This window comes from Mesocricetus auratus, unplaced genomic scaffold, assembly GCF_017639785.1.
Source record: "Mesocricetus auratus isolate SY011 unplaced genomic scaffold, BCM_Maur_2.0 Super-Scaffold_100676, whole genome shotgun sequence".
Taxonomy (NCBI): Eukaryota; Metazoa; Chordata; class Mammalia; order Rodentia; family Cricetidae; genus Mesocricetus; species Mesocricetus auratus.
The window spans coordinates 152,795,358-152,822,528 of NW_024429266.1; the positions used below are offsets into that span (position 1 = coordinate 152,795,358).

Consider the following 27,171-nt stretch of genomic DNA (forward strand, 5'->3'; position numbering starts at 1 on the left):
CCCCGCTTGTCTGTTTCCCAAATCTAGTCCTAAAGACTCCCTTTCCTTCTTTCCTTCTTCCTTCTTTCCTTCTTCCTTCTTTCCTGCCTTCTTTCTTTCTTTCTTTCCTGCCTTCTTTCTTTCTTTCTTTCTTTCTCTCTCTCTCTCTCTCTCTCTCTCTCTCTCTCTCTCTCTCTCTCTCTCTCTCTCTCTCTCTCTCTCCCTCCCTCCCTCCCTCCCTCCCTTCTTTCCTTCTTTCTTTCTGTCTGTCTTTCTGCCTCTCTCTCCCTCCCTCCCTCCCTTCTTTCCTTCCTTCTTTCTTGCATCTGGATTGCATCCCCGTTGTGGGGCTCCCACTGATCATGCACAGGGCTCTGGGGTTCACCCCAACACTGTAGCATGAACAAATAAATCAGAATCCATGAGATGGCCTCTGGGCTATCCCCAGGGGAGAGCTGCTGCTGCGCAGTGGAGTTCAGCAGGTTTTCTGGGCATGAAGGTTCTCAGTGCGGTAATCGGTGGGCTCTGCCTTCTGAGACTCCTGGGGCTGGGCTACTGAAGGCACTTGCTAAGCCTGTTGACCTGAATTCAACCCCCAGGATCCACATGGTAGGAAGAGCCTTCCTGCAAGTTGTCCTTGGACCTCCACATGACACTCCCCCAACACACAGAGATGTAATAATAATAATAATGATAATAATAATAAAAAGAATTCTCTCCTCCCCTCTTGTCTAGCCTTGTCCATAGGGATTGTCAGTGACAGACCTGGCTGGGCAGGTTACAGAGCAGGTAGTAGTGTGGGTTTTTTGATCTGGTCTAGTGAGTGGCTTACCAATGTATACCAGCAAAAAGAACCTCTCTAAAAAATTGCTGTTTGTATTACATGAGCATGATATGTGTATATGTGTCTGAGCATGGCGCAGTGTAGATGCAGAGCTCAAGGGAGAGCTTGCAGGAGTAAGTTCTCTTCTTCCACCATGTGGGTCCGGGAAATCAAACTCAGGTTATCTGGCATGGCAGCAAGCACCTTCACCTGCTGAGCCATCTCCCTGACCCAAAAGGGACCTTGTACATCAAACCCACAGGGCTTCCAGCATCTCCTCACAGTGTGCAAAGGCAGTTGGGTGATTCATTGGGACTTGGGCTGTCTGGGTTCAAGAGCACTGAAGCCAGAGGAAGGATTCAGACTGAGTGAGAGGAAGAAAGGAGGGAGGAGAGAGAGAGGGGGAGGGAGGGAGGGAGGGAGGGAGGGAGGGAGAGGAAGGGAGGGAGGAAGAGAGAGAACATGTTTGTGTCTGACTGACCACATGGGCCTGCATTAGCACACGTGTGAGTGTGCAGGTCTGTGTGTGTATATGCATGCTTGGGACTCAGCATCTCCCCTGTCAGGTCCCTGGTCCCACCGGTCTAAAGGGGCCCCTCTCTAGCATGTGTGTGTTGCGAGTCACCCACGGTCAGACCTGGTCACTCTGGGCATGCAGGCTCTGACCACACCTTTTTGCTTCCTCTTTGCAACAGGTGCAGAGCCAGCCGCACACCCTCTTCAGAGGAGCCTCTCAAGCGTAAGTAGTTTTTCAGCTTGTAATTAGTTCTTCAGCTCCCGTACAGGCTCACCAACACTACCCTCTGTAGGACCGTGAGGTGGGGAGTCTCCAGTTTAAAGTGCCCTCCAGGCTCTAGGAGAAGACAAGATCCCTGAGGTGGCCTTGTCACCTAGTCCTTGGCACCTCTGGATGGAGGGTCAACTGGACTGCCTGTACCCGTGCTGTGCCTGGGGGTAGATGTGGCAATGTGGCAGATGTCAAATAGGGCGTGGGAGCTTGGATGAACTGAGCCTGAGACCCACCTTCACAGGTGGCCTGGCTCCAGACAGGATGCTCCGGATTTTGATCACAAGCCTCCCTTCTAATCTCTCCCACTTGTGTGTGTGCTCTCGAGAGTGTGTTCGTGCATGTGCGCCTGTGTGCAAGCGCTGCTGGGGATGGAAAGCTGCTAATTCTGAGCTCTACCACTGAGCGATGGCCCCAGCTTCACTGAAGTTTCTATTAGAACAAAACTGGAAATGTTCAGCAAGTTGTGACATCTCAGTGAGTTTCTGATGCCCTTCTCTCTTATGGTCTTGGTGTTGATGCTGGCTAGGGTGTTTTATCTATACCCACTACTGTCTGTTCTATGAAGAGTCACATTAATAATATTTTTGCTGAATCATTGGGGAATAAGTCACAAATGGAGTGCCCCTTCCCCTAGTCCTTCACATATTTCATAAGAGCAAGGCCTTTGTCTTATGTAACCACAGCCCAATTATCAGCCCGGGACATTTAACATTGACATAGTTCTCATATCTAATCTGCTGGTTGTCTTGGTACTTACTACAGCTTGCTTTTTCTTCTCTTTAATTTTCCCCCCTTTCTTCTAGTTCAGAATTGTAATAGTGTCCATAGGAAGGATTTTGATGTTGTTTTTCAGACTGATTTAGCTGATATTAAGCTTGGGACTTCAAAGTTCTTTTAATCTTGACATCTACTAAGAAACACTGAGGGTGTACACACACTCGGCAATGTTCTAAGTCCATGCTCTGCCATCTGCCAGCCACGCCTCTTTCCTGACACGTTGTTGATCTTAGGACCCACCTGTGGACCCTGCTCTCAAATTGGAGAACTCCACCTTCCTGGGTAGAGATTTCTTAATATCTAATCTTCTCCCCTCCCACCCTCACTCCCTTTCTCTTTCTGCCTCTTTTCTTTCTCGAGGCTCTGGGGATGGAGCCCTGTGATGTAAACCATGCTCTATCCTGAGCCACACTCTCAGTTTCCAAGACAGGTCTCTCTCTCTGGCACAGGACTGGGGCCTGGCCAACTTTGGGTCATCTGTGGAGCTCTCATAAGTCCCCTGGTAACTGCCACTTGTGGCAGGATCCAACTGCACTTTGTTAACTCTCCCTAGCCAAATGTGCTCCTGTGTCAATCACAGTCAACTGGAGACCAGGCATCCTCTGATGTCAGATGTGCCTGTCCGCAGAGGCTCAGAAGACCTCCCTGAGCAACTGTTGATGGGCGGATAACCTGCTCTGTTGTGATCAGGTGTCAGGGACTCTTATGGCCTGTGGGTACTGGACTTGCCTGGAGTTGTAACACATTACCTTGTTACAACCCCAAGAGCCATAGGACGTAGGAGTTCTTGTTCTTCCTGTAAAAATGGCAGATGAACAGGTGGAATGCTTACTGAGTGCCAGGCGTGGCCACACCCCTCAGCAAGTTGGGTATAGACTTTCAGTAGTAATGTCTCCTAGGTACTCATATCTCCTTTGTGCAGATTGGGAAGCTGAGACTCAGGGGTAAAGGGGCACCTCCCAAGTTCCCACAACTATGAACCCACTTGTCCAACTCTGGTGCCCACTTGGTGTCACTGCTGTCCCTACTGTCTTCCCTATAGGCAAGAAGTCCCCTCCAGGGACTCCCCTTCCCCTTCCTTCCCCTTCCCAAGGCCTTCCTGCTGCTGGTTAATGAGCAGCCAAGGATAGTGGAAGCCAAGACTGGAATGTGAATTCTGTTTCTAGATAAAGAGTCTTGTGCTAGTGGCTGGCCTCTTGGGGCCTGACAGCCTCCTAGGCTGAGAGCAGATGAAGGCAGGCCTGCTCCTCCTCAGAGCTAATCCTAGATGCAGACCATGCTGTGGGACACTTTGGCCCTCAGGCTGACCTTCTCCACTACTCTGTGGCCCTCCTGACTTGCTCTGTCTGAAAAAGCTCATGGGCTCCCTTCCACCCTCCACCTGGTAGTCAGGAGGATTTGAAGGGAGCTTATGATACACACCAAGTTCTGGGTGTGGCCCACCCCACTCATCTCTTGGGGACCCTAGCCTTTGGTTTTCATCTCAGAAGGGTGAGATGATGTCTTTTCAGCTTTGTGGTGGAGAGAACAGAGCTGAGGTGTCAGGCAGGTCCAGGTTCATTCTAGCTCCAGGGCTGGGATGTAGCCCAGGGAATCCTATACAACAAACAACAAACTACAAAGCTCTCAGTCTAGCCCCAGCCTGTGCCTGATGTGTGTGACCTTGAAGGGAAGGAAATCACTAAACATCTCTTGAGTCTCAGACTCCCCACTATAAAATGGAGTAGTCATGTCAAGCCAAGAGAACTGCAGTCCACTGAAGGATGGGGGTTGGCAGAACAGGTGACATGGAGTCTTGGTGAGCCCAGGGGTGTTTAATGGGCTCAGCCAGTGTAACAAAATTCGTGCCAAACATCGCACATAGAATTTCCTCATCAAAGGAGTCCTTGGAGCAGCTGCACCCCTCGATTGAAGAGGTAAGTCCTCCTTCCAGGGTGCTGCCCTCTGGGATGCCCACTTCTGGGTGCTTGTCCTCTGCAGGGCTAGGTGTTCTAGGGAGGACACTGTGAGCAGGGCATGCCTCCTGTGTCTGTGGACTCTGTGTCCTTTACAAAGTGCCACCTCAGCCATGCTAAGCGTAAGCCTCAGCTCCTGCTCCCTAGAGGCCTTGTCAGTGAGAAAATGGCATTTATTGTATTTACCCTGACTATAAAAGTCATGTTTTGGACACAGAAAACACTAAAAGAAGGGGGAAAGTCACCCTTTTCCCACCATGCAGAGGTGACCACAGTATAGTGGAGTGGTGTGTGTGTGTGTGTGTGTGTGTGTGTGTGTGCACACACACGTGTCTATAAGCTGCCCATAGTGGAACATGTACCCTGGAGACAGAGCCAGGAGGATCTCTGGGAATTCAAGGCCAGCCTGGTTTACAGAGTTCCAGGGCTGCCAGGAATGTTACACAGAGAAACCCTGTCTTGCAGGGTGGGTGGAAACAAAAGATCTGGAGTCCTGCTGTGTTGTATGGACTGGTCTGAAACTCTCATGCCTTAGCCATCCCCTCCCAGTAGCTGAGATCACAGGTATGGCATAGCTATGGTGGGCATGGCAAACTATTCTTTTTTTGTTTTGTTTTGTTTTTTGCTTTTCAAGACAGGGTTTCTCTGTATTGGAGGCTGTCCTGGAACTTGTTCTGTAGACCAGGCTGGCCTCAAACTCACAGAGATCCGCCTGCCTCTGCCTCCCAAGTGCTGGGATTAAAGGGCGTGCCACCAACGCCCGGCTGGCAAACTATTCTTTAATTTTTAAAAAAAATTGTTATGTTCATTGGTGTTCTACCTGCACACATGTCTGTGTAAGGATGCCAGAAGCTCTGAAACTGAAGTTACAGACAGGTGCTGGGAATTGAACCCAGGACCTCTGGAAGAGCAGCCAGTGCTTTAAACCGCTGAGTCATCTCTCCAGCCCCTGACAACCCATTCTTAAAAAAATACGAGACCCAGGCCTGACAAGCCCCCATGAGGTACAGGCCTCTTTTTCTGCCTCTAGACCCCACATCCTTTGGATGCTGGCTCGACCCCATGCTTCGCCACTCTTTCTGTAAAGCCCCCCTCCCTGGCGTGGGGCTGCTTGTCTGTGTTTGACTCCCATTCCAACTTACCTCAAGCAGCCTGGCTTTCCCCCTGCACTTTTCCATTCCTGTCCTCTGAGCAGTTGCTCTGATTTACAGCTTGCCTGCCCTGGGGATTTTCTCTAAACTCTAATAAAACTGTCCTCTTTGAATTAAGGGGAAAAAAGAATAAAAAGAGTCCATTTGATCCAGGAGTGTTGATGCATGTCTTGTGATCCCAGACTCGGGAGCCCGAGGCAGGAGGATAGCTGAAAATTGGAAGCCAATGAGAAATTGTTCAGTTACTCATTCTGATAGGACACTCCGCAGCGGAACAAGGGCCGCTTCTATTTTAATTGTGATGGCTATATTTATAATGTAACTGATCATCCCTTTTGGGAAAGGGGGCTGAGTGCTGGGGGTGGAACTCAGGGCCTCAGCGGGCTAGGCAAGTGCCTCCGAGCTGCACTGAGTCCCACTGTAGACACCCTGCCTTCAGGGCTCCCAAAGGGTGACAGTACCGACCCTGATGCAGGGGCCAGCTCTGAGCTTGTCTGCCTGATGCCCCGACTGTGGTTGCACATGAGCATATCTTATACCTTGATGCAGCGTAGAAGTCCTCCCCTCCCCCTACATGGGATGGAACCCAGGGCACATGCTTGCCTTGAATTCTGCCACTGGGGCACACTTCTATCTTGGGATACCCATTTTAAGGATGTGCAGACCCCCCAGTGTCAAGTCCCTGAGAAACCAACTTCTTTGACACTCCTGCCAGAAATCGGGACACTGGGAAGAAGTGGCAGCCCCACTTCAGTGACACTTCTGCCTTTGGGCCTTGGAGAGGAGAGGATTTAACATATCCTACCCCAGAGCGGTCCCTACCCAGTCCCTCCTCACTCGGAGAAGACAAGACAAACCCAGAAACAAAAACAAAACCTATCCATACTAGGAAGTTAAAAATAAGCTCCACTCTCTGGTAACCCTGCCTCCTGTGGCCTTTGTCAAAATGGCTATGAAGTCATGCATTGCAGCCTTCTCAGAGGGAAAGGAAAGAAAAACCAAAAGTTTCTGGTACAGTGACGGGCATATAATAATTGCTCAATAAACAGTAGCTGTCCTTGCAACACCTTCCCGCCGCTGGTGTGATTGGGCCCTGCTGTTTTGGAGAAGTCATGGTGCACAGACAGGGACAGAGCTGCAGTTTTCACAGTGCTTCTCTATATGGGCACTGCCACAGTCATCTAAGATAGTTACTATTGACCCATGTCGCAGGTGGGAATATTGAGGCTCCAGAAGGCAGTCTGGACAGTCTGGCTTTTATTTCCCATCCCATATCTGGCTGAGACATGGGCTTTCCCACAAATGCCAAGGCCAGCATGCTGGTGCCTCTCTTCTGGTCACACTTGTGGCCAGAAAGCTCGGGCCTCTGTGACAGTGCCCCAAGGACAACTTTTTGTTCAGGCTCTTGCTTCCAGCAGGGGCCAAGTGAGAAATCTGTCAAGGAGAGGGTCTCCTTGGAAACAGTCTCGGAAAGATCAGAGGTGCTCACCACACTTGAGAGAAGTTTCTGGAAGGTCTTTCCAGTTGTTCACCTGTTACCAGCCAGTCCCTGGCTGCCCGCTCTGCGGAGGGGGCTGGCTTCAGGGTTCCCAGAAGGAGAACTTCCACACACTCTTGACCTGTTTCCCACCCACAAGGACAGCTGCTCTACCTCTCTGGGCTACTTTCTCACATGAAAACAGGAGGGGGTCACTTGTTTCCAGATAAGGTTTTTGTGTAGGAATGACCAAATGTGAAGCCCCTCTGTCACTTAGGGAGGGTCTGGGTTCCCTGGAACAAGGGGACTCCCCTCTTGCTGCCAATTCTCTTGTCTGTACAAGACTTGTTTGGAGCACAAGGAGGCACTGATCCCGTCTAGTCTCAGCCCCAGCTTGGCAGCTTGGTGGGACATCTCCGTGGGGTCATTTTGTCTGGCATCCCTCTGCCCATCGTTTCCCGGGCTGACTCTCTTTGCCTCTGTCCTATCCCTCCATCCTCACTCATCCCTGCCCTCCTGCGTGAGTTGTCTTGTGATTGTTAGCTAGAGCTCTTGATCCTTCCTCTTACAGGGCCTTCTCTCGCCTCTTATCTAAGGCTGGTGCCGGATCAGTGGGAACAGTGCCACAATTGATTCGCAATGTCTGTCGGGGAGAAGGCTGTCCGGCTAGCAGAAGGTGGATTGTATATCATGTGTATGCCATCCCCTCAGTGATGTATACCTGAAGAGGGAGAGCCCAGAGGACCTCAAAAGGGCTCCATAGCTAGCAGGAAAGAGGCTTCGTGGGGTGGGGAAAAGAGTAGGAGGGGCCTGGGGCAGCCAGTAGTGGGCTTTGCGTTTTGTGCTGGGGTGTGGATAAGGCAGGGATCCCCTGGGACACAGGATAGAATTGCCAGGTAAAATACAGGGCACTGACTCAGTGAGCATTCCCAGGCACCATTCTGTGAGCCTTTCTGTGGTTCCTCTGCAAGAGTAACAAATGCTCTTAACCACTGAGCCTTCTCCCCAGAGTTTGGGTATTTTTAAGAACTCGTGTCTCTTATCGGTGCCTCTTTCTAACCATGGTCACAGAGAATTGCTCTCAGAGACATTCAGAGACATCTGTCTTGCTAAAAGAGGCAGAACCAGAGTGGTCTTTGTTCTCGGCTTTTGAGACGGGTTCTGCTGTATATATCTCTGGCTGTCTTGGAATCTAACAGTGATCCTCCTGCCTCAGCTTCCTGACTGCCGGGATTATAGGTGTGAGCCATCACACCCAGGTCCAACAGTGGCCTTCTCCAGGCTGACTGATGCCTGGATCCTATGGCCAAGGAGAGATGTCACCTCAGCTTCTTACCTACTCTGCTTGGGGCAAGATCTTGACCTTCCCATCCCTTTGACCTTTCCAGTTGTCCAGCAGGTTTGCCTTTTTATCTGTGTCTAGCTTTGCCATCCTGCAGAAGACCAGGGCTGGCAAGAGTGCTTGACGGCAGGGCAAGTTTGGGGAAACTCTCTGAAGTATATGAAAAGTGAGAATGGAAAGTCTGATTGTCAGTCATCAAAAGCCTTGGGCTTTTCTGGTGTGGGCGTGTATGTTTGAAATCCCAGTCTCTGGGAGGTAGAGATGGAGGATCAGGAGCTGGTGGCTATCCTTAGCTACACAGTGAAGTCTGAGGTCAGCCTCAGCTACATGAGACTGTCTTAAAATACAAATGTAGTGGACCTCTCTGTGGTTTAGTCTCTCCTGTGTCCTGTGCACTCAGGTGAGTGACAGACTGCTCAGTCTGGAGATTGCCAGGGCAATGGAAGTTTGAAGCTGTCTTGGCTTTGTGTCCCTGTGTGCATGGAAACCAGGGCTTCTCACAGCCAAGCAGGCAAACACTCCAGCACCGAGCCTTACCTGGTAAGGATGCTCTGGACACACAAACTATTTCCGGAGGTTTTAAGCAACAGGTGGGAGGAAGACCGGAAGGGCATTGCCCTTAGAGGAAGCAGCGTGTGTAAATGCATGGTGTGGCTCAGAGTGAAAGCCAAGAGTAACTTTCAGGAAGCCGAGAAAGGCGTGTCTTGGCCTGGCTTATCTTCTGGGCAGGGGAGGGGACTCTCACCTCGTGATCTCAATGCTGGATGTTGTGTCCAGGGGTTAGTCTTGCTCCACTTTGGGGGAACCAGACTGTGGAGACAGACCAGTGGCCGTATTCGTGACTTTAACACTGTTTTGATGAGGGGCATTTAAGATGGAAAAGCACAACTCACCCCAGCTCAGCCTACGAGTCACCTTGGCTTGAGCTTCAGGGAGGAACCTAGTTAGACATTTCACAGGGTTTTGGGGGTGGACCATAGAGAGCCACCCTGCCAAAGCTCCTTGTCTGTCACCCAGTGTGATGGAGAACCAGAATATTTGCCTGGTGGGTTTGTTTCTTCCTTTCACAGGCTTGAGAAGGGTCTGGTCGAAGTCAGAACTTGTTTGAAAAGTTCCTAAAATAAAAGCCAGTGATCTTCCAGGGCAGAGGGTGTATTTTGTCTCCCAGAGCAAATCTGATCTGTGCTGAGGCCCTTCCTCCAGCCTCGCCTTATGTAATTTGAGATGGTCCATTTAGCAATGATGCTACTGAGGCCCTCAGGGAGAAGCCAGGGTCCTGAGGTCACCACTCAGATGGCCAGTGACCCATTAGATTCCAATTAAATTCTAGGTGAGGCAGTGGAGGAGGCTGGACCAGATTCTCAGAAGGAGGCATGGCCTGCCATGGACTTGGGAGCAAAGCTGCAGAAGCCAGGGGGAGGGACCCTCCTTTCCCGGCATCAGGCGTGTGTTAGGAAGAGGTAGTAATGTAGAACTCGGCCATGGTGGGGGAGGGGTCAGAAGGAACTCCTTGACCAAATAAATAGATGAGTCAATTAAAAAGGATGGAGTTAGGGGCTATTTATAGCTATGGCCTAAATCACAGGTATCCTTGCCCCCAAGGAGGAAAAGGAGACCTTTTTTTGGGTGTCCCAAGCTGTATACATGACTAAGCTGATTAAGCCCTAGGCTGTGGAGGGTGGGATACTGGAAAGAGTCTGAGTGACTGAGAGCTCAGAGTGACAGCCCAGGGAAAGTGAGGGGGCAGGGCACTGCTGGGGCAGGCAGGGGATGGGGAGAGGCAGTCCGATTACGATTACGGAAATGGCTGTCCCCAGTATTAGCCATGGAGAGTAGCCATTCCCTGGACTTTGTCCTCCTGATTGTTTCAACCTGGTTGATCCTAACGGTTGAAAACAAGCCCTCTTTCTTAGCCGGAGGGTCGGTATTTAGCAATTAGAGCTGGTATTGCTGACTCTCACCTGTCCTGAGTATAATTAAGTGAGAAAACAGTTAGCAAGGCCTGTGTGGCATGTGGGTGTCTACTGCTGCGGTCGCTGCCACCTGCCACATAGTCACCGTGCCACGTGGCTGCATCTGGCCTGTGAAAGCAACTGTGGTTTGGAGATTCAGAGTCTTAATTTGGAGGGGTTAGTTTGCAAAGTGGCCCCTCTACCTTTAGCCACTGTCAATAGTCTCCTGTGCCAAGCTGAAGGGGTAGGACTTTGGGTTGTTAAAGGTGTTAAATGGAAATAACCCTGAGCTCAGCAGTTAAGGATCAGACTTGGAAGTGTGCTTCTTCCTGGCTGTGTAAACCGCAGTCAGGTGGCTCAACCACCTGAGTGTTGGTTGGGCCTCCACAAAGTGGGGTGATGGCTCTCATCTCGATGGCTAGTAAGGGCTGGATACCGAGAGACAGCCTGGAATGCACTGCCTGAGCTGGTGGGTATCTCTCCACATGCACAGGACATTTCCAGAGTGCTTTTGTCCCTGCTGGCTAAGATGCTCTGGAGGCCCATTACCTTTGGACTAATTAGGAGATAAGTGAGCGGCAGCAATCATTGGAGAAGGATTTAAAGGAAGAAGGGAAATATTTAGCCTGATTAAAAAAAAAAACTGTTATTAGGTGGAATTATATAAAGCACCCAGAGCTGTGTGGCCACATGTCAGCTGCAGTTATTATTTCAACCATAGGAAAACAGTTGGAATTAGAGGAACAAAGGGTTGCTATGACTACGGCAAACCCAGGTCCTTCTCAGTGCACCTGGGGCAGGCCCAGTCCCTGCCCTGGAACACAAAGCAATCTGAGGCCACCAGAGAAGGTACAGGATTACTGCTGGGGAACCAGAGCCACACTGCTGAGAGATGGGTGTAGGCTGAGCAAGGAATCTGAGGTAGCATTGAGGAGACGGAGAGCCAAAAATACATTGGGGTATCTCGGAGCACACCCCACTGTGAATTTCTTAGGGTGGTTAGAGTCCTCCCATCCCCCATGGTGCTGAGGGTAGAACCGGGGGCTCGGTATTCTAGGCAAAGCTCTGCCATTGAACCACATGCCCTAAGCCCCTTATGGGGATTTTTTAAAGGTTTGTTTATTTTACGTGCATGAATGTATGTCTGTATATATATATATATATATATGTGCACCACCTGGGTGCAGTGTTCACAATGGTCAGAAGAGGGCATTGGGTCCCCTGGAACTAGAGTTACAGATGGTTGGGAGCCACCAAACTCTAGTTACTCCTCTGCAAAAGAGAAGTAAGTGCTCTTAACTACTAACCCATCTCTCCAGTCCCATGGAGACTTTTAAAAGATGACAGGTTTTTTCCCCATGATGTAAAAGAGAAAATATTTTAAATCTTATTTCCTGTGCATTGGTGTGAGGATATCAGATCCCCCCTGAACAGGAGTTACAGACAATTGTGAGTTGCCATGTAGGCACTGGAAATTGATCCTGGATCCTCTGGAAGAGCAGCCAGTGCGCTTTAACTGCTGAGCCATCTCTCCAACCCCAAGAAAACATTTTTAATAGGGGGAAAAAAAGGGAACCGGCTGGGGTGCATCTGGTTGGCAAAACACTTGCCTAGCATTTGAAGCTCTGAGCCACATTCCCAACACTGTAGAAAAAGACAAAGAACTGTAATAATACAAGGGACCCTGTCTCCCCAATAATACCAGCTGGTGAAGGCTTTGTTCCAGATAGACACAGGCCATGTGAGTCTACTCAGTCATGGGGGCAAAGCTCTTTGGGAAGACATGAATCTGAAGCAGTGATGGCTGCTGCTCTCAGCCCTCCACCCGAGGGGCACCTCCCCTCAGGGGGAAGGGCAGTGGGGGAGGCTGGGTGTTGGGGTGACATCCCATGTTTGAGTTCTGGCAGTGAGGGAGCCAATCAAACACTCAGCAGGGCTGTGCTGTGCCCAAGTCCTGGTGGTAGAGGTTTAGGGAGAATGTTGGTGGCTTTTGTCAGGTGCCACTCCAAGGGCCTCTGTGAGCTCACCTAATCCCAACAGTGCTACTAAACAGGGCCCATTCTCTGGAGACTGCTTTGTGAGTACTCTCTCTCCCGAGAGAGACCAGTGTGCCTGCGCCTGTTGGGAGGGGCAGTGGGGTTCCAGGTGTAGGGTTCCTCAGTCAGCTGGTTTAATCTCACTTAGTGAGGGGCAGTCTTCTGTTTGCAGCAGTGGAGGAGTCTGCCCTGTTGTTGGCATTCCATAGCAGGTGTTTCTCTGGCTGAGAATATTCTGTTTCCACCACTATAGGAGATGGTGTCCCCTCTCACAAATCCAAGATGTGCCCTTGTGGTATGGAGGCATCTATGAGAGGCTAGCCCAGCTATCTCTCGCCCTTGCTGGGATGCTGAGCTGAGGAGGAGCCTCTGTCTGTGGCCCAGGCTGCCCACTGTGGTTGGGTGCCGCCTCCGACACTTTCTTCTTGGATCAGACAGGAAGGCCCTACTTAACCACCCAGCCCCAGAGGCCCCAAAGGCCCTCGCCTTTGTCTCTCAGGGTGGCCCTGTCCAGAGTTGGAAGAGCTGCCACAGAAGGGACTGAAAGGCCTTCAGCTTTGCTAGGCCTTCCACCCCCCACCCCCATATAAGCTTGGCACATGTGCACTGCATCAGCTAAACAATGGCTGATGGTCAATTTTATTTGACATTTTATCCAGTGCCTCCCAGTTTACAACCCCACTCTTCCAAGACTTCTGGGAAGCAGACATAGCAGGTGAGATTTCTGGGATCCACCTTTAAGATTGAGTCAATAGGTACAGATGGGTCCTGGTACGCACACCCTAGCTTATTCCCCAAGGTTCTACAGTCTATCGGACCAAAGCCCGGCCAGCTGGGAGTAATAGGTAGCATACACTTTTAATTGGGAAGCAGAAACAGATGAATCTCTATGAGTTTGAGGTCAGCCTGGTTCATATGATGAGTTTTAGGTCTGCCAGGACTACACAGTTAGACCCTGTGTCAAAACAAAATGAAGACAAAATGAAGATCTGGTTTCTTAAGCTGATCTTGAAACTTTGCCCGAAATTTCCCAATTCTGAACCAGAGCCCAGTCCCAGGTGAATGGCAGGTGTGATGTGGCAAGATCTGGGATGACTAAGAAGACTTGCAGTGGGTGAATTAAACATGGGTGTTCTGAGAGTTTAGAACCAGAAAGAGGAATACCAGGAGAATATGGCCATCCTGGGATGTAAAGGGGATCACCCACCCAGGATAGGGCAGAAAGGGTTGGTGAAGCTTGGATTCCAGGTGAAGTTCACAGAGAGCTCTGCAGGCAGCTGGGAGGCACTATTAGTTCTCGGGCTGGGGATGATCTGGCTGCCAGGCAGAGTTTGCTAGAAGTGAGCTGCGGGGCTTGCTTCTGATGGGTTTCCAGCAGCTGGGGGCAGGTCATGAGAAGGCAGTGCTGTGCCCTGGGTGCCTTTCACTAGAGCTTACCTGGGCTAGCAGTGGAGAGACAAGTGCTGGTGTTGCCCTGGGAGATGCCCTGTGCACAGAGGAAGACACAGCTGATTTGTGTCAACCTCGGGATACTCCCCACATGGATTTTAACGCTGAGTTTTTCTTCTAGCCAAGCAGTAGCTGGTGTTAGGCACCATCTTGTAGCCCTGGAAGCCGCTGCCACCGCCACACGCTGCACCAACGTCCGTCAGCCTGACAGAGTTAGATATGAATCCCGTGCACCCAGGTTTGCAATAGGAGTTTATTCTCTGCCTCTGGCACCTATTATATCCACAGGGTAGGGGTGTTAGGAGTGTCTCTACTCCCCACCTCTCTGCAGTTCCTTCTCTGGAGCACATCTGCTGCTGCCATCCATGCTGGGCCACCATGGCAGAGTGCTGTGGGGCCAGGACTCTGCTTTCTCCTACAGAGTGGGATTGCGTATGGACATGCCAGGGCTTCTGAGGCCCTATCATGCAGCTGCCAAGGGAATCCCCTGGTACTCAACGAGCCTTTGGGGTCGCTTGGGGAAATGCTCGGGGAATGTGCTGCATGATAGAAATTGAAGCTAAGATTCGGGACTCTCCAAAACAACAGCAACAGAATCTCCTTCTTGGGGAAGTTGTACTCTGAGTCTATGAACAGGCTTCAGGTCGCTCTTTCCTGATGTTGCTGCACTTTGTCCTGCGGCTCTGCAGGCATCAAGGCACCCTTAGGGTTCTCGGCACTCTGTCAGGCAGCAGCTGGGACGCGTGGTGGGAGGGGTGACAGACAGAGGAGCACAGGCTGGTGATGTGGGGCCCTGGAGGTTGACTGTCACTGCCTGGTGAGGGTTGTGTCCATTACTCTTGGGTGATCCCTGGTCAAGGTGTGGGGTGTGAGAAAGCATCCTAGGGAGGTCTTCAGCTCCTGGGAGTGGGGGTGGGGAAGCAGGCATGGCTTCTCCTTTGCTCAGAACCGAGGGTGGCTCTGGGTAGGTGACTGCTCCTGCCATGCTTTTAAGTCATAGTCTGATTGGGCTTTGGTGCCAGGAAGGAAGGATGCCCTTTCTGTATGGCGAAAATGAAGCGTTGAAAGAGTAACCCTGGGGGAGGGGGGTGATTTACAAGTATCACACATTGCCCAGACATCACACCCATTGCACAGATGGTAAGGCTGAGGCTCAAGGGCAGTGACTTGCCTAAGGCCACCTAGCCGAGTATGCTGCCTGCTCTCTATGAAGTCACATGACAATTGTGGAGGGGTCACAAGGTGGCCTAACTCTTGGGGCTTCTCTTGCATTTCTGCGGAGTGAGAGAAGGGTTCTGCTTCCCTTTCACAGAAGGACACAGGGTGCCGCCTTGGGTCCCTGTAGCTTGAAAGTGGGGAGGTTTGTGGAAACCGCAGAGGCCTCCAGAAATAATCCTGGGCTCCACATGCCTGCCTCAGGACCCTGGCACCCCACCCCCACCACAAGAGGCCCTGACGCTGGGGAAATGACGCTGCTGGAGGTGAATGGCAGCCCTGTGGCTGGGTGAGTCAGTGCCTGGAGCCCATGCCTGCTGACTCACCTCCCCTGTGGGGAGGAGCAGAGCTGTCCCTTCAGAGCCAAGAGCTTGGTCCACCTAGGAGCTAAAGGAGACAGGTGGCTGGCAAGGTCAGGAGCCAGGTGTCCTGAAGCTTTTTGTGTATAAAATCTCCAGGTGCACACTCCCTGGCCCGGAGCACCCTGGAGACACCACGGTGTGGTCAGGCCTCCCTACTTCCTCCTTCTCCCTTCCCCTCCTCTCCCTTCCCCCTCTCTTCTTCCCTCCCTCTTCTGCCTCTCCCCTCATTCTTACCTCCCCTCCCCCTTTCTCCCTCACCTCCTTCTCCTGCCTAACTTTGTAACTAAAAGTTGGAGGTCCACTGAATGGCATCTGGTAACTAGGTTACTCCCCTGACCCCCAGACCCAACCTAGACTTTGGGTGTCCAGCTCAGAGGGGAGGGATCTTCCCTGTACCCCTTCTTTGCAGTCTCTTCCTACTTTGGAAGCCCTCCTGCCTTTCCTCTGAACTTCCCAGAACTTTTGTGTTTTAATAAAACGTGCGTTTCCACTGTCTCTGATTTTAGGGAACAATAGGATGACCCTGTAACCAGACCAAACAGGTAGATGACAGGCAGGTGACAGATGGGGCTTTGTTTCCACACAGCCACCTTCTGCCACCAGGGAGAACTGCCAGGCCTGGAGTCGCCTTTTGTAGAAGGGGAACCCTGTGCTTTGCAGAACTTGGCTTCACCTCTGTAGTCTGGTGCAAGCCCTGTGCTTAGAGACACGCCTTCTCCTTATCACCAGTGGCGGACCTTCAGACAATAGGAAGGAGGTCCACTACGCACTGGTCCTTCTTTGCACACAAAGGCAGCTTCCTTCAACCCATCCATCCCATGAGTGACTCTGCTCAGAAGGGCAGTAGGTAGCTCCAAGGTGTGGGGGTTAAATGACCAGAAAGTCACAGAACACTCTAAGCAAGGCCCTTGAGACCCTCTTCCTGAGCTGGAAGGAGGACTAGCCACTCAGGGAAAGCTGGAGCTTGTAAACAAAAGGGTTTTAGCTGTCAGTAGAACAGTGGGAACTCGTTATAAATCTAGGTTTAAACCTGGCCTGGAGGTCCTATTCCCGTAGGCATTGGCATCCTCTGGCCACTGTCTATTTGCCGAGTCTAATGCCGCTATCTTTTAAATTTTGTGTTTTCAAGGCTATGTAGCTCTGGCTGGACTGGAACTCACTATGTAGACCAGGTTGGTCTCAAACTCAGAGATCCACCTACCTCTGCCTTCTTAGTGCTGGGACTAAAGGCATACGCCATCATGCCCGGCTTATCTTTTTTTTAAGGGTTTATCTTTGTTTTATGGGTGGGTTGCTTGAGTTCATGTCTGCACCATGTGCATACAGTGCCTGCAAAGGCCAGAGGAGTGCGTCAGGTTGAGCACACCATGTGTGTGCTGGGAACGGAACCTAGGTCCTCTGGAAGAGCAGCTGGTGCTCTTAACTGCAAAGTCATCCTTCCAGGTCTAGTATGGCTGTCTTTGTGTGTACTTTCCCCTCCCCTCGGAACTCGGTTCCCCCAGATCTTTTAGATAGAACTTGGCTTGATGGCAGTATGGTGAGAAGCACGAATTGTCTGGATATAAATCCCAGCTGTGTGTGTGGCTGCAAATAGAACCCACCTCACTCTGTCTGCTTGCCCCTGTAAGCTGGTAAAGCTCATTGTTCGGTTTGGCAGGCCCCATCTGGAGGTCCTCTGCTCTGGGGGAGGCTGTGCAACAAGAGCATTCCTGCTCTGAGCCTCAGCCTCCATCCAGTGCTCCAGAGGATGGGGTTGTAGCTAGATCCAGGAGTAGGATGCTGACCCCCAGGTAGACAGGCACCCTGGCCGGAGACAGAGAGCTGAGCTAATGCTCACTTTCACTTTGAGAGTGCTGCTGCTCATTCATTTGTTCTGTGCTCTGTTCCTGTACAGTGGAACCACTAGCTTCCCAGTTGGCATCATGGGGACAGGCCAACGGATCTGTCTTGATCTTGCCAGTATACCCTTACAAGCCTTGACTTGCCCTTCACTGTGGCTGTGTTGACTGAGCTGGGCCAGTGGTCTGACCAAAGTGAGTCTGCCCTAGCCACGCCCCTTTTCCTGTGGGTTTGGGGCACAGGTGTTAAAGAAGTTGGAAGATGTACTAGTGTAGGTAGACGCCATGGAGGATATGGTCCCAGGGGATCCCAGTCCAAGGGGCACCTTTGGTGGCAGGAGCCTAGAGCTGCCCATCCTCCCTGGTCCCTGCTCTTCTGTTCTGCCTTTGCCTGCCAGACTCCAGGAGACGGTTCAGTTGTCACACTTGACTTAGCCTGTTTGCGGAAATAGATTACCAAACGATGATGAAGACCATGTGATCCAATTAAATGATTAAATTGCTTAAAGGCTTTTTTTAAAAAGTAATTTCTCCTTTAAAATTTTTGGAGCCAGTCTCATGTAGCCCTGGCTAATCTCAAACTTTCTATGTAGATATGTGTGATCTTAAACTCCTGATCCTGGTGCCTCCTCCCAAAAGCTGAGGTTACTGGCCAGTACCACCACTCTGACTCTTGTGTTTTCTTTACAGAAACATCTACCCTGCTTAGAGGGCAGAGAACATTGTTAACCCAGCTCACTTAATCCAGTGATGCACTTTACACACCTCTTAGGGCCAAAGATGGAACCTGGGTAGAACTCTTGGCAGACAATTCTAGTGGGTCCCAGCCCTCCTACTCAGGCATTACTGATGGATCCCAGCCCTTGCACTCAGGCATTACTGATGGATCCCAGCCTTCCCACTCAGGCATTACTGATGGATCCCAGCCTTCCCACTCAGGCATTACTGATGGATCCCAGCCCTTCGCTCCTTGCACCTGTACATTTGCTCTTAGTCTATGGAGACTTTGCTCCAGTGAACCCCTTTGAGCTGTGAGAAGTCCTAGAGACAGGCCCCGTGCACAGGGCCCCCATCACAGTCCCGTGACCCCTGGTTCAGCCTGTCACGTCATGTGGCCCTTCACTTCCCTGTTTGCCTTGAGCTTGGTTCCCTAATTTGTCAGCTGGCTCAGTGGCTTGCAGCTGGTTTTTAGCTTTTTAAAATTACATCTGTCCAGAGTGAGTGGGTTTGTGTGTGCACTGGTTACACTACTCAGAAGCAGGTCAGAGGACAGCCTGCGGGAGCCAGTTTGTTCCTCCCATCCTGTGGGCGACACATCTAGGCACTGTGGCAAAGCCCTTTTTGCCCACTGAGCCTTCTCATCAGCCCGTAGCTGGTTGCTTAAAGGCCCCAGGACCTAGTTTGCTTGTGAAGCTGGAGAGATGGCATCCCTGACTGTACGGGTGGTTGAGAACGTGGGCTTTGGAGCTGCTCACACTGCAGTATGCATTGTGTGGTGTGGTCAAATGACCTTCACCTCTCTGGGCCGTGTCATCATCGAAAGCAAGATGATAAGGCACCTTTGGAGGAAGCTAATTAAAAGGCTGCCTGGGGAAACTTCGAATAGTGCTAGGGAAAAAATGTGGGTACTGTTAAATATAGCTCTTTTTCTTTTGCTTTAAAATTACCCATTATCATAATTTTTTTAATGAGAATGGGTGTTTTGCCAGCATGTCTGTCGGTATGTGTACTGCATGTGTGCCTGATGCCAACAGAGGCCAGAGGATGGCATGAGATTCCCTGGAGCTGAAGTTACACATGGTTGTGAGCCACCGTGTGGGTGCTGGGAACTGAACCTGGGTCTTCTGGAAGAGCAAGCAGTCAGTGCCCTTAACCATCGAGCCGTTTCTCCAGCTTCTGTATTTATTTTTAACAAAGGTTCATGCTTTGTAGTTCAGTTTACTCACTATGCGGCCCAAGCTAGTCTCAAATTGTTGGCAATCCTACTGCTTCAACCTCCCAAATGGTGGGGTTACAGGTGTGTGCCACTATGCATGGTGTGTGTGTGTGTGTGTGTGTGTGCGCGCGCACGTGTGTACATATATGTGCATAAATATGTTTAGTTTGTTTTGGTTTTGTTTCTTAAGACCAGATTTCTTTGTGTGTAGCCCTGGCTATCCTGGAACTTGCTCTGTAGATCAGGCTGGCCTCAAGCTCCCAGAGATCCACCTGCCTCTGCCTCCCAAGTGCTGGGATTAAAGGTGTGCACTGCTACCACCTGACATAATTTTTTTAATTGGCAATAATTGCATATTTATTGCATATACAACATGAAGTTTTAATTTATCTTTATGAGTGTTTTGACTGAATATGTCAGTGTACCACATGTGTACAGTGTCAAGAAGGCTAGAGAGGGCATCAGACCCTGCAGAACTGGGGCTTACCGATGGTTGTGAGCCACCACCAAGGTGCTGGGAGCTAAACTGTTTCCTTTGGAATAGCAGTAAACATTCTTTTTTTGTTTTTTCAAACAGGATTTCTCTGTGTAGCCCTGACTGTCCTGGAACTCACTCTGTAGACCAGGCTGGCCTCAGAACTCCCAGAGATCTGCCTGCCTCTGCCTCTCAAGTAATGGGATTAAAGGTGTGTGCTACCATGCCCAGCTGCAACCAGTGCTTTTAACTACCGAACCATCTATCCAGCCCCAACACGAGGCTTTTAGATACATATTTGTTATGAGATGGCTGTATCAAACCAACTGTCTTAGACTTACATTGTGGAGAGAACACTGAAAAACCTGTCATTCTCTTGACAGTTTTCAAATATTTATTTTATGTTATTATTCACCATAGTGTGGTGAGAGCTCTCAGGTGTGTTCCAATGAGGGAGCTGAGGCACTGAGAGGTTGTCACTTGCCCTGGGTCACGAAGCATCATTATGGCCTCCTCATGGAGCTCACGCCTACTGGCTCTTCAGTGAACAGGGAAAGGGCAGGAGGGAGACTCTTCTGTAGACAACAGTACAGAGGGGTCCAGCCATGGACTCTCCTTCCTCTGCAAGGGCCTTCAGGCCTCGGTGTCTCCACATGTGCAATGGGTATGTGACCCAGGTTTTGAGAGCTTCTCATACTGTATACAGAACAGCTTCTTCCTCCTGCAGAGACACCCTGAGAGACATCCAGTCTCTCACCAAGCACTCTGTGAGGACGTGCTGTGTTCTAGGCACTGGGGTAGGCTGGGGACAAGCCCAAGAGGAAGCAGACATATGCCTGCCTCCTTGATAAGAGATCCTCAACGGTGAAGGCAGCAACAGTAAGAGATTTTAATCCTTTCTAGTAGGGGCTGTTGATTCCAGCTAAGGTTCTGAAGGTGGATGTTAGCACTGAGAGCTGGAACTTGGTGCCTGCTTGTCTTAGAGTACAGAGGCAAATGTTGGGGAGGCAGTGGCAGCTTAAATCAACTTCAAGACCTGCCTGGCATGGATGTCTGAAGGCCAGGGCGGGCTAGTCAGGCCTTGGGAGGAAGGCAGGCAGGCAGGCAGGCAGGCAGCCATGTCTTTGGGTCTCCAGTCTGGGCTCTGCACTGGGCAGGCCGCTTCTCTGACCCAGCCGCTGTGTCTGTGCACGATAGACTCTTCTGTGCTCTACTGTAAGTATAAAGCAAGGTGGGGATGCTGGCTCCACCTGTCCTGGCCCCTGTGTGTGGTGGCCCGAGGCAGGATTCCCCTCCTCTGCTTCTCTTATGTGAGGGCATGTAAGAAGTCTCTGGGCTGTAGAGTATTTGCCAGGCGTGGGCAAGGTCTTGGGTTCAAACCCCAGAGCTACATTAGACTTGTGTGATGGTGCTGGCCTGTAATCCCAGCACTGCAGAAGGGAAGGTAGAGGCAGGAGGATCAGAAGTTCAAGGTCATCCCACCTACTTGTGAGTTCAAAGCCAGCCTGGGATCTAGCTGCTGCCCCTGGAAAAGGGACAGTGATTTCAGCTGTGTGGTGAGGGACACTTCCTGGAGCCTGTAACTCCATGCATTGTAATCACCTGTAGCTGCGGTAACCACGAGGCAGCTCCTAGCATGAGAATCAAGCATCTTCACTGCTGCAAACAGCCGTGGGCCCTGAGCCAAGAGAAACAGCCCCTCTCTTGGGGAAGCAGGCTGCCGGCAGGTGGTGTGAAGGGACTCACTGTGCTGTACTGTAGCCCCTTGACCACCGTGAGTGTGGGCTGGCCTAGCTGGGAGCCTGGAGGTGGACCCTAGTGGGTGTCCTGAGAAGTCAGACTGGGCCAGTGGAGGCCTATCAGAGACAGAGAGATCAAAGGCTGAGGCAAAGTCCCAGGGTTTCTGTGATACTGCCTCCTTCCAGTGATCTCAGAGTCGTTTGGGCCTTGTTCATCTCTTGCTGAGTGGGATGAAGGCCTTGTCCACCCTGGGGTTGGTCGTGGCACCAGCTATTATTTTAGGGAGTGCTTACCACGTACCAACGTGCTGCTCTGAGCTATTCTGTTCACCACCCGCCCTCCCCTCCCCCTTTCTCTCTCTCTACTCCCCTGATGGGCACTACTGTTCTACAGATGAGAACCCTGAAGACCAGAGAGGCTTAGTACATTGCCTAAGGTCCTTCAGCCACTTTAAGTGGCTCTCAGCTCCTCAGTCAGGGCTCACATCACCAAGCTGCTACCACAGGGCCTGGAACAGCCGGCATAGGGAGTGGGAGAAGCTACAACATTCCTGTGGGGCTGTCCCACATGGGTGGGAGATAAGGGCTTATAAGGGTCTTGCTTGGGATCTGGGAGGGCCAAGGATTGGAGCAGGCCTTGTGTTTTCCTCTAGCAGTGAACTGGGAGCTGGTGTTCATTATGAATGTGATTTTTTTTTAAGCTGCCGTTGTCAGCAGCTGCATGAGAATAGGCTGGGGGCAGCAGAGCAGCAAGGAGACCTATAGGGAGGCTGTTGTAGATGCCTGCAGTAGGGGCTGCTGGCTGAGAGGAGGTTGCCATGGTGACAGGGACGTGGGGGTGGATGCCAAGAATGTGCAGAGCAGATCTGCAGGTCTTGCTGGAATGGTATATTGCAGGGCTGCTGGTCAGGCACACACAAGGGGCTTGGAAGAAGGACAGAGTGCCTGTGTCTCTGGACCTAGGGAAGTTGAGGCCAGGGGGAATGTCCTCCCCTGATGGTAGTCCTGTGATAAGCAGCTAGCCTGAGGCTTGGAGGTGATGCTGAGGCAGGTTCACTGGGCCCTGGGTTTTCCAAAGGCAAATGGAGAACCATTTAGCTCTTGTACCATGCTCCCATAGGAAGGAGGGTGACAGTGAAGGAGGATCATACTTCTGGGTGGACCTGAGTGACCGAAGAGACCCACAGAGACTCCATAGTGCCAGTCACAGGACAGGCACTGCACTGCCTCCCTCAGGCCCCTAGCCATCATGGTCCAGCCTCAGGCAGCATGATGACAGATGGAATCCTTAGAGTATGTAGCAAAGCAGAGTCTAGACACGGGTTTTTTGGAACCCCAGTTGTTGCTCCCTTCCCGTATTTCTAGAGGGTTCTCTGAGTACAGGGTCATTAATGGGTCTGGGAGTCCAGAATGTGGAACCAGGGCTGTCAGGGCAGCAAGCCATAGGGCATTAGAGTCTGGCTCCTTATTAGAACTGGCCTTGGCCAGTAGCTCCCTGTGGGGCGAGGAGACCCTTGTCTCTCTTCCATCCCTCCCGATGCTGGAGGCTGGCCCTTGTCCTCCTCTTAAGTTTAAAAGCTAGAAGTCTTCCCAGCCCCAAGCATTGAGACGTGTCCAAAGGGTGGATCAGCCCTTCTCTGTTGGAGGCTCCAGGTCATTCTCGAGCAGACCCTTCCCTTGGAGGGAGTGGAGTCCCACATCCTCCAATTATGCGCCCACCGCAGGCCACAATGAGCTGGTCAGATAACCATCGGGGGCTGCTGACCTGCTGCAGGAACAATGCTGGCTGCCTGAGCTGTTTTCACAGTGGCCACAGGCTTGCTGAGCCATGTGGGGCCCCGGGGGAGCCGCAGAGAAAGGCCATGCGGATGCTCCCCCAGACAGAGGAAGGGCTTGGGGGCTGCCCAGTGGCTCCAGGAAGCCTTTCTTGGTCTGCTCACTGCCAGATAGCAAAACAATTGGGGTCCTCCACCCCAAGCCAGCCAGTGAGAGGAAGGAGGTGTGGAGGAAGTGGGGTTATTGAGCCTCTGGGCCTCTGGGCCTTGCAGAGTCCCTCCAGGGACCTGGCATGTTACTTCTGTATACCCTAATGTCTCTGGCAGCCACTCTGGACCTTAGTGCGAGGTCTCACCATGTTCCCCTTGGCACTGAGTTTCTGTTGGTACAGCACTTAACCTGATGCCCTACTGTATGCTGGGCTTCAGAGCGCTAAACAGGACAGGTTCTTCTCTCCACAAACCTCTGGCCAGGTCGTGGAGAAGACCACCAGCTGGGAAGTGTGGGAAGTTGGAGCTCAGGTAGGGGTTGGCTGTGGGAAGCCAGATGAAGGTGCTCTCTCAGCGGCAAGAGCTGGGAACAGCACACTCTGTATCTACTTCAGCGGGTGATTTCATTCATTCATTCATTCTTTCTTTCTCTCTTCTCAAGACAACAGGGTTTCTCTGTAGCTTTGGAGGCTGTCCTGAAACTAGCTCTGTAGACCAGGCTGGCCTCGAACTCAAAGAGATCTGCCTGCCTCTGCCTCCTGAGTGCTGGAGTTAAAGGTGTGTGCCGCCACCACCCGCCTTGTGACTACCTTTGTTGTCACTCATTTTAATCTGCAGATAGGGAAACTGAGACTCAGAAAAGAGCAGGGAGGGCTATTAGCTCTGGGTTCCCCCCAACTCATCCCCACCCTGTGACTCTCTGCCATCCTGTATGTGAACAATTGCACACAGGACCCAGGGTTGACAGGGTCTCTAGATGTGCTTGGTTACTTGCTTTTCATAGGACTTGCTATGTGTCCTTTGATGACATGGATGGTGACTACCACAGGATGTGACAGTGCCTCTCAGCTAAGCTCCAGAGACACGAGGAGATGCTAGGGGAAGATGATGAACATTAGCTGGTACAAGCCCCTACCCAGGGTAGAGTCCAAGCAGGGAGGTGACCCTGAACTGTGCCAGGCTTAGGAAGCCTCCTTATGTCCAAGCCCAGCTGGAAAACAGAGGGCAAGACCCCTGCTTGCTAGGGTCTGTGAGTTTAGCCTGGAGTTGGCAGGACTAAAGAATGGATAGTAAGTAGCAAGCCCTGGTTCCCAGTCTGGGGATGGGCCAGGCTTTCCTAGCTTATTTTCCATACCTGCCCTGGCATCATATCCTCAGCTGCCACAAGCATCCTTGTATAATTCTGTATAAGAAAGCCTTATTTTCTTCTGCTACAAACCTATTCTGTTACTGTCCATTTTATATACCCTGATGGTGAAGCCTGTTTCCTAGTATAGTGTCCTGTGTGGTCAACACTATCTCCCTGCTTCTTCACTGAGAGCAGGCACCTCCTGTAGGCCAGGCCCCTCACTAGGCTCTGCACGAAGGTGTAACTGAGATGTGAGTTGCTATTTTTTTTTCTGTATAGACCTCAATTAGAAGTGTCTGGAGTGGAGAGCCACAGGCAGACTCTCCTTTGGAAGATGTTTGGAAGTGCATAGGATACACAAACTGAATGAAATTTGATGTTTGGGGGGCAATCTTGGGCCACCAGTACTTCTGTTTAGCTGGTGCCTGGGAAATGGAGCCTGTTGCTTCTATAGGTTGCAAGTGATTCAGACCTGAGCTTTTGAGATCTTTGAAGTCTATGTGGCTTCTATGATGGGGACTCATGGTGTGGGAGCTCCTTCTGCAGCCTGGGGAGGTAGGAACTGGTCCTAAGTGTTACTGGGTAGGTCTCATCATCCACCTTGATTCTGCCTCCCATAGAAAACGAGGAAATGGCCACCAAGGAGAAGCTGCAATGTCTGAAAGACTTCCACAAAGACATCCTGAAGCCTTCTCCAGGAAAGAGCCCAGGCACACGGCCTGAGGATGAGGCCGAGGGGAAGCCCCCTCAGAGGGAGAAGTGGTCCAGCAAGATTGACTTTGTGCTATCTGTGGCCGGAGGCTTTGTGGGTTTGGGCAACGTCTGGCGCTTCCCATACCTCTGCTACAAAAATGGTGGAGGTAAGTCTGGATCAAATGCAAGACTGGGGTCAGGGTGTGAGAGATCTTTTTCTATTCTCTGACCTTCTCCAGGTCAGGTCTACCCACCTGCATCTCACACACAGAGTCAGCATGCCTGAGGACAGACAGGGTGGTGTTGTGTAACCCCTTGGCTAGGTAACCTTCTGGAGGACCCTCAGTCTCTATGATCCTCTGGTTTGCCCTGTCTGACCCATGGCATCAACCTTAAACATTCATGCCCTTTGTCCCTACATTCCACCACCTCTGGGCTTACAGCCTTCTCTTTTAGCATCTTTGGCACTGATTTTGCTTTTTAACTTCACCCTAAAACTTCCCAAAAGCCTGTTGTCTCTTTCTGTGGATGGCAAACCAGCATTATTTGCCATAATGCAAGGGGATTGGGGGCAGAGGACATCCATGAAGGTATCCTAGCTATGGTGGTTGAGTTGGTGGGGTTGGGTTTGGAGTTTTGTGTGGGCTGTCTCTCCTCCTGCTGAGGTCTCTGAGAGATTTCCCTCGGATGTCAAGGTTAGGCAGCACCAGCTTAGAGATGTTCTCACTGGCGCAGACGGGGACCGAAGAAGAATGTAGGTTGCAACCACTTGCCATGTGACTGTAAAGGTGGGCGTACTGTCTGCTCCCGTGGTAAGAGAGCCACTTTTGGGGGAACCTCCTCTTAGCACCTGGTTTCTTGACCTCATAGGTCTCAGATTCCCTGGCAGCTCTGATAGGTATCCTAGATGCTCCCTAGAACAAAGCGTAGACCCAAGGTGCTCACAATTTTACACAATTTTATGGGCCCACTAAAGCCATTAGTATATGCAGGTAGGACCACCCCTTTAGATACTTTGTTCCCTGCCTCCCCCTGGCACCCACCACCTCCTGCCTTCCAACCCCCACCCCGATTCTGGGCCTTCCTGGACGCTGACCCAGGCTGGCCTGTGGCAGATGGGTATAGCTCCTGAAGGAGGTAGTGCTGTATGTTCCCAGGTCTAGCAGATCAAGCAGCCTTTATGGGAAGGATACTGTGGAAAAGGCAGGCAGGCACCAGCCTAATGGCTTGAAGAACCTGGTAGATTTGCAGGTTAGTGGGTGGGATGGGTAGGCAGGCCTGGAGAATCTTCCGGGGAGTCCGAGTTTGGTCTCCACGCTTACTTACATCCCGCACTCCTGATGCCTTTGGTTGGGAGGTCTTGGGAGTGAGCAGCTTACCAGCCATGCTGTGACAGCCCTAGCTTCACTCTTTCCCCTCTGCTCACTTGGCAGGTGCTTTCCTCATACCGTATTTTATTTTCCTGTTTGGGAGCGGCCTGCCTGTGTTTTTCCTGGAGGTCATCATAGGCCAGTACACCTCAGAAGGGGGCATCACCTGCTGGGAGAAGATCTGCCCCTTGTTCTCTGGTGAGTATGTAGCTGGCATCACTTCGGTCTGTATGTATTAAATCTACCAGGTTTTTAGTGACACCTTCTATCTTCTGGGTTTATCACATCTCACATGTATCAGTGCTGGATGCAGGGCAGCAGCATGTTGTAATGTCACCAAGAGGCAAGGAGAAGGGACATACATACTGCATGTTCCTGGCTACTCAGAAAGTCCACCTTGGGGCCACCTCTGTGGGTGTTTGGATAAGCGAGCGCAGCTCTCTCAAAATGCAGGAATCTGGGGCACTGGGTTTAGGCCTCACTTAATCCTCTTGTTGGGGTGGCTTTAGGAAAGTCATTGAGCCTCAATTTCTTCATCTAGGAAACAATATTCTCACCCTATAGAGTTACTGGGAAGACAGAAAGATAGTCATGTCTGAGTTTTGTATGTGTGGTCAGCACTCTATTGATGGTGGCTCCATTATGTGCTCGGTACTTAGTGTTTACCTGGAGTAATCACTGCTGTGATGGGGAGGAAG

At 51.2% G+C, this 27,171-nt stretch overlaps 1 protein-coding gene across 7 annotated transcripts in view; it reads left to right on the forward strand.

Annotated features, from left to right (window-relative positions):
• Slc6a6 (solute carrier family 6 member 6) overlaps nucleotides 1-27,171 on the forward strand; it is a 75,774-nt gene that overhangs the window by 14,284 nt on the left and 34,319 nt on the right. For 4 of the 7 annotated variants that reach the window (XM_040738471.1, XM_040738473.1, XM_040738472.1 and 1 more), the window contains 3 exons: nucleotides 1,498-1,541; nucleotides 25,031-25,270; nucleotides 26,537-26,671. In XM_040738471.1, the coding sequence (XP_040594405.1) occupies nucleotides 25,042-25,270; nucleotides 26,537-26,671 (364 nt within the window). In that variant the 5' untranslated portion in view covers nucleotides 1,498-1,541; nucleotides 25,031-25,041. Of the gene's footprint in view, nucleotides 1-1,497; nucleotides 1,542-13,852; nucleotides 13,970-25,030; nucleotides 25,271-26,536; nucleotides 26,672-27,171 lie in introns of those variants that run through there. The other 3 variants (XM_040738468.1, XM_040738470.1, XM_040738469.1) reach the window with 1 other exon arrangement.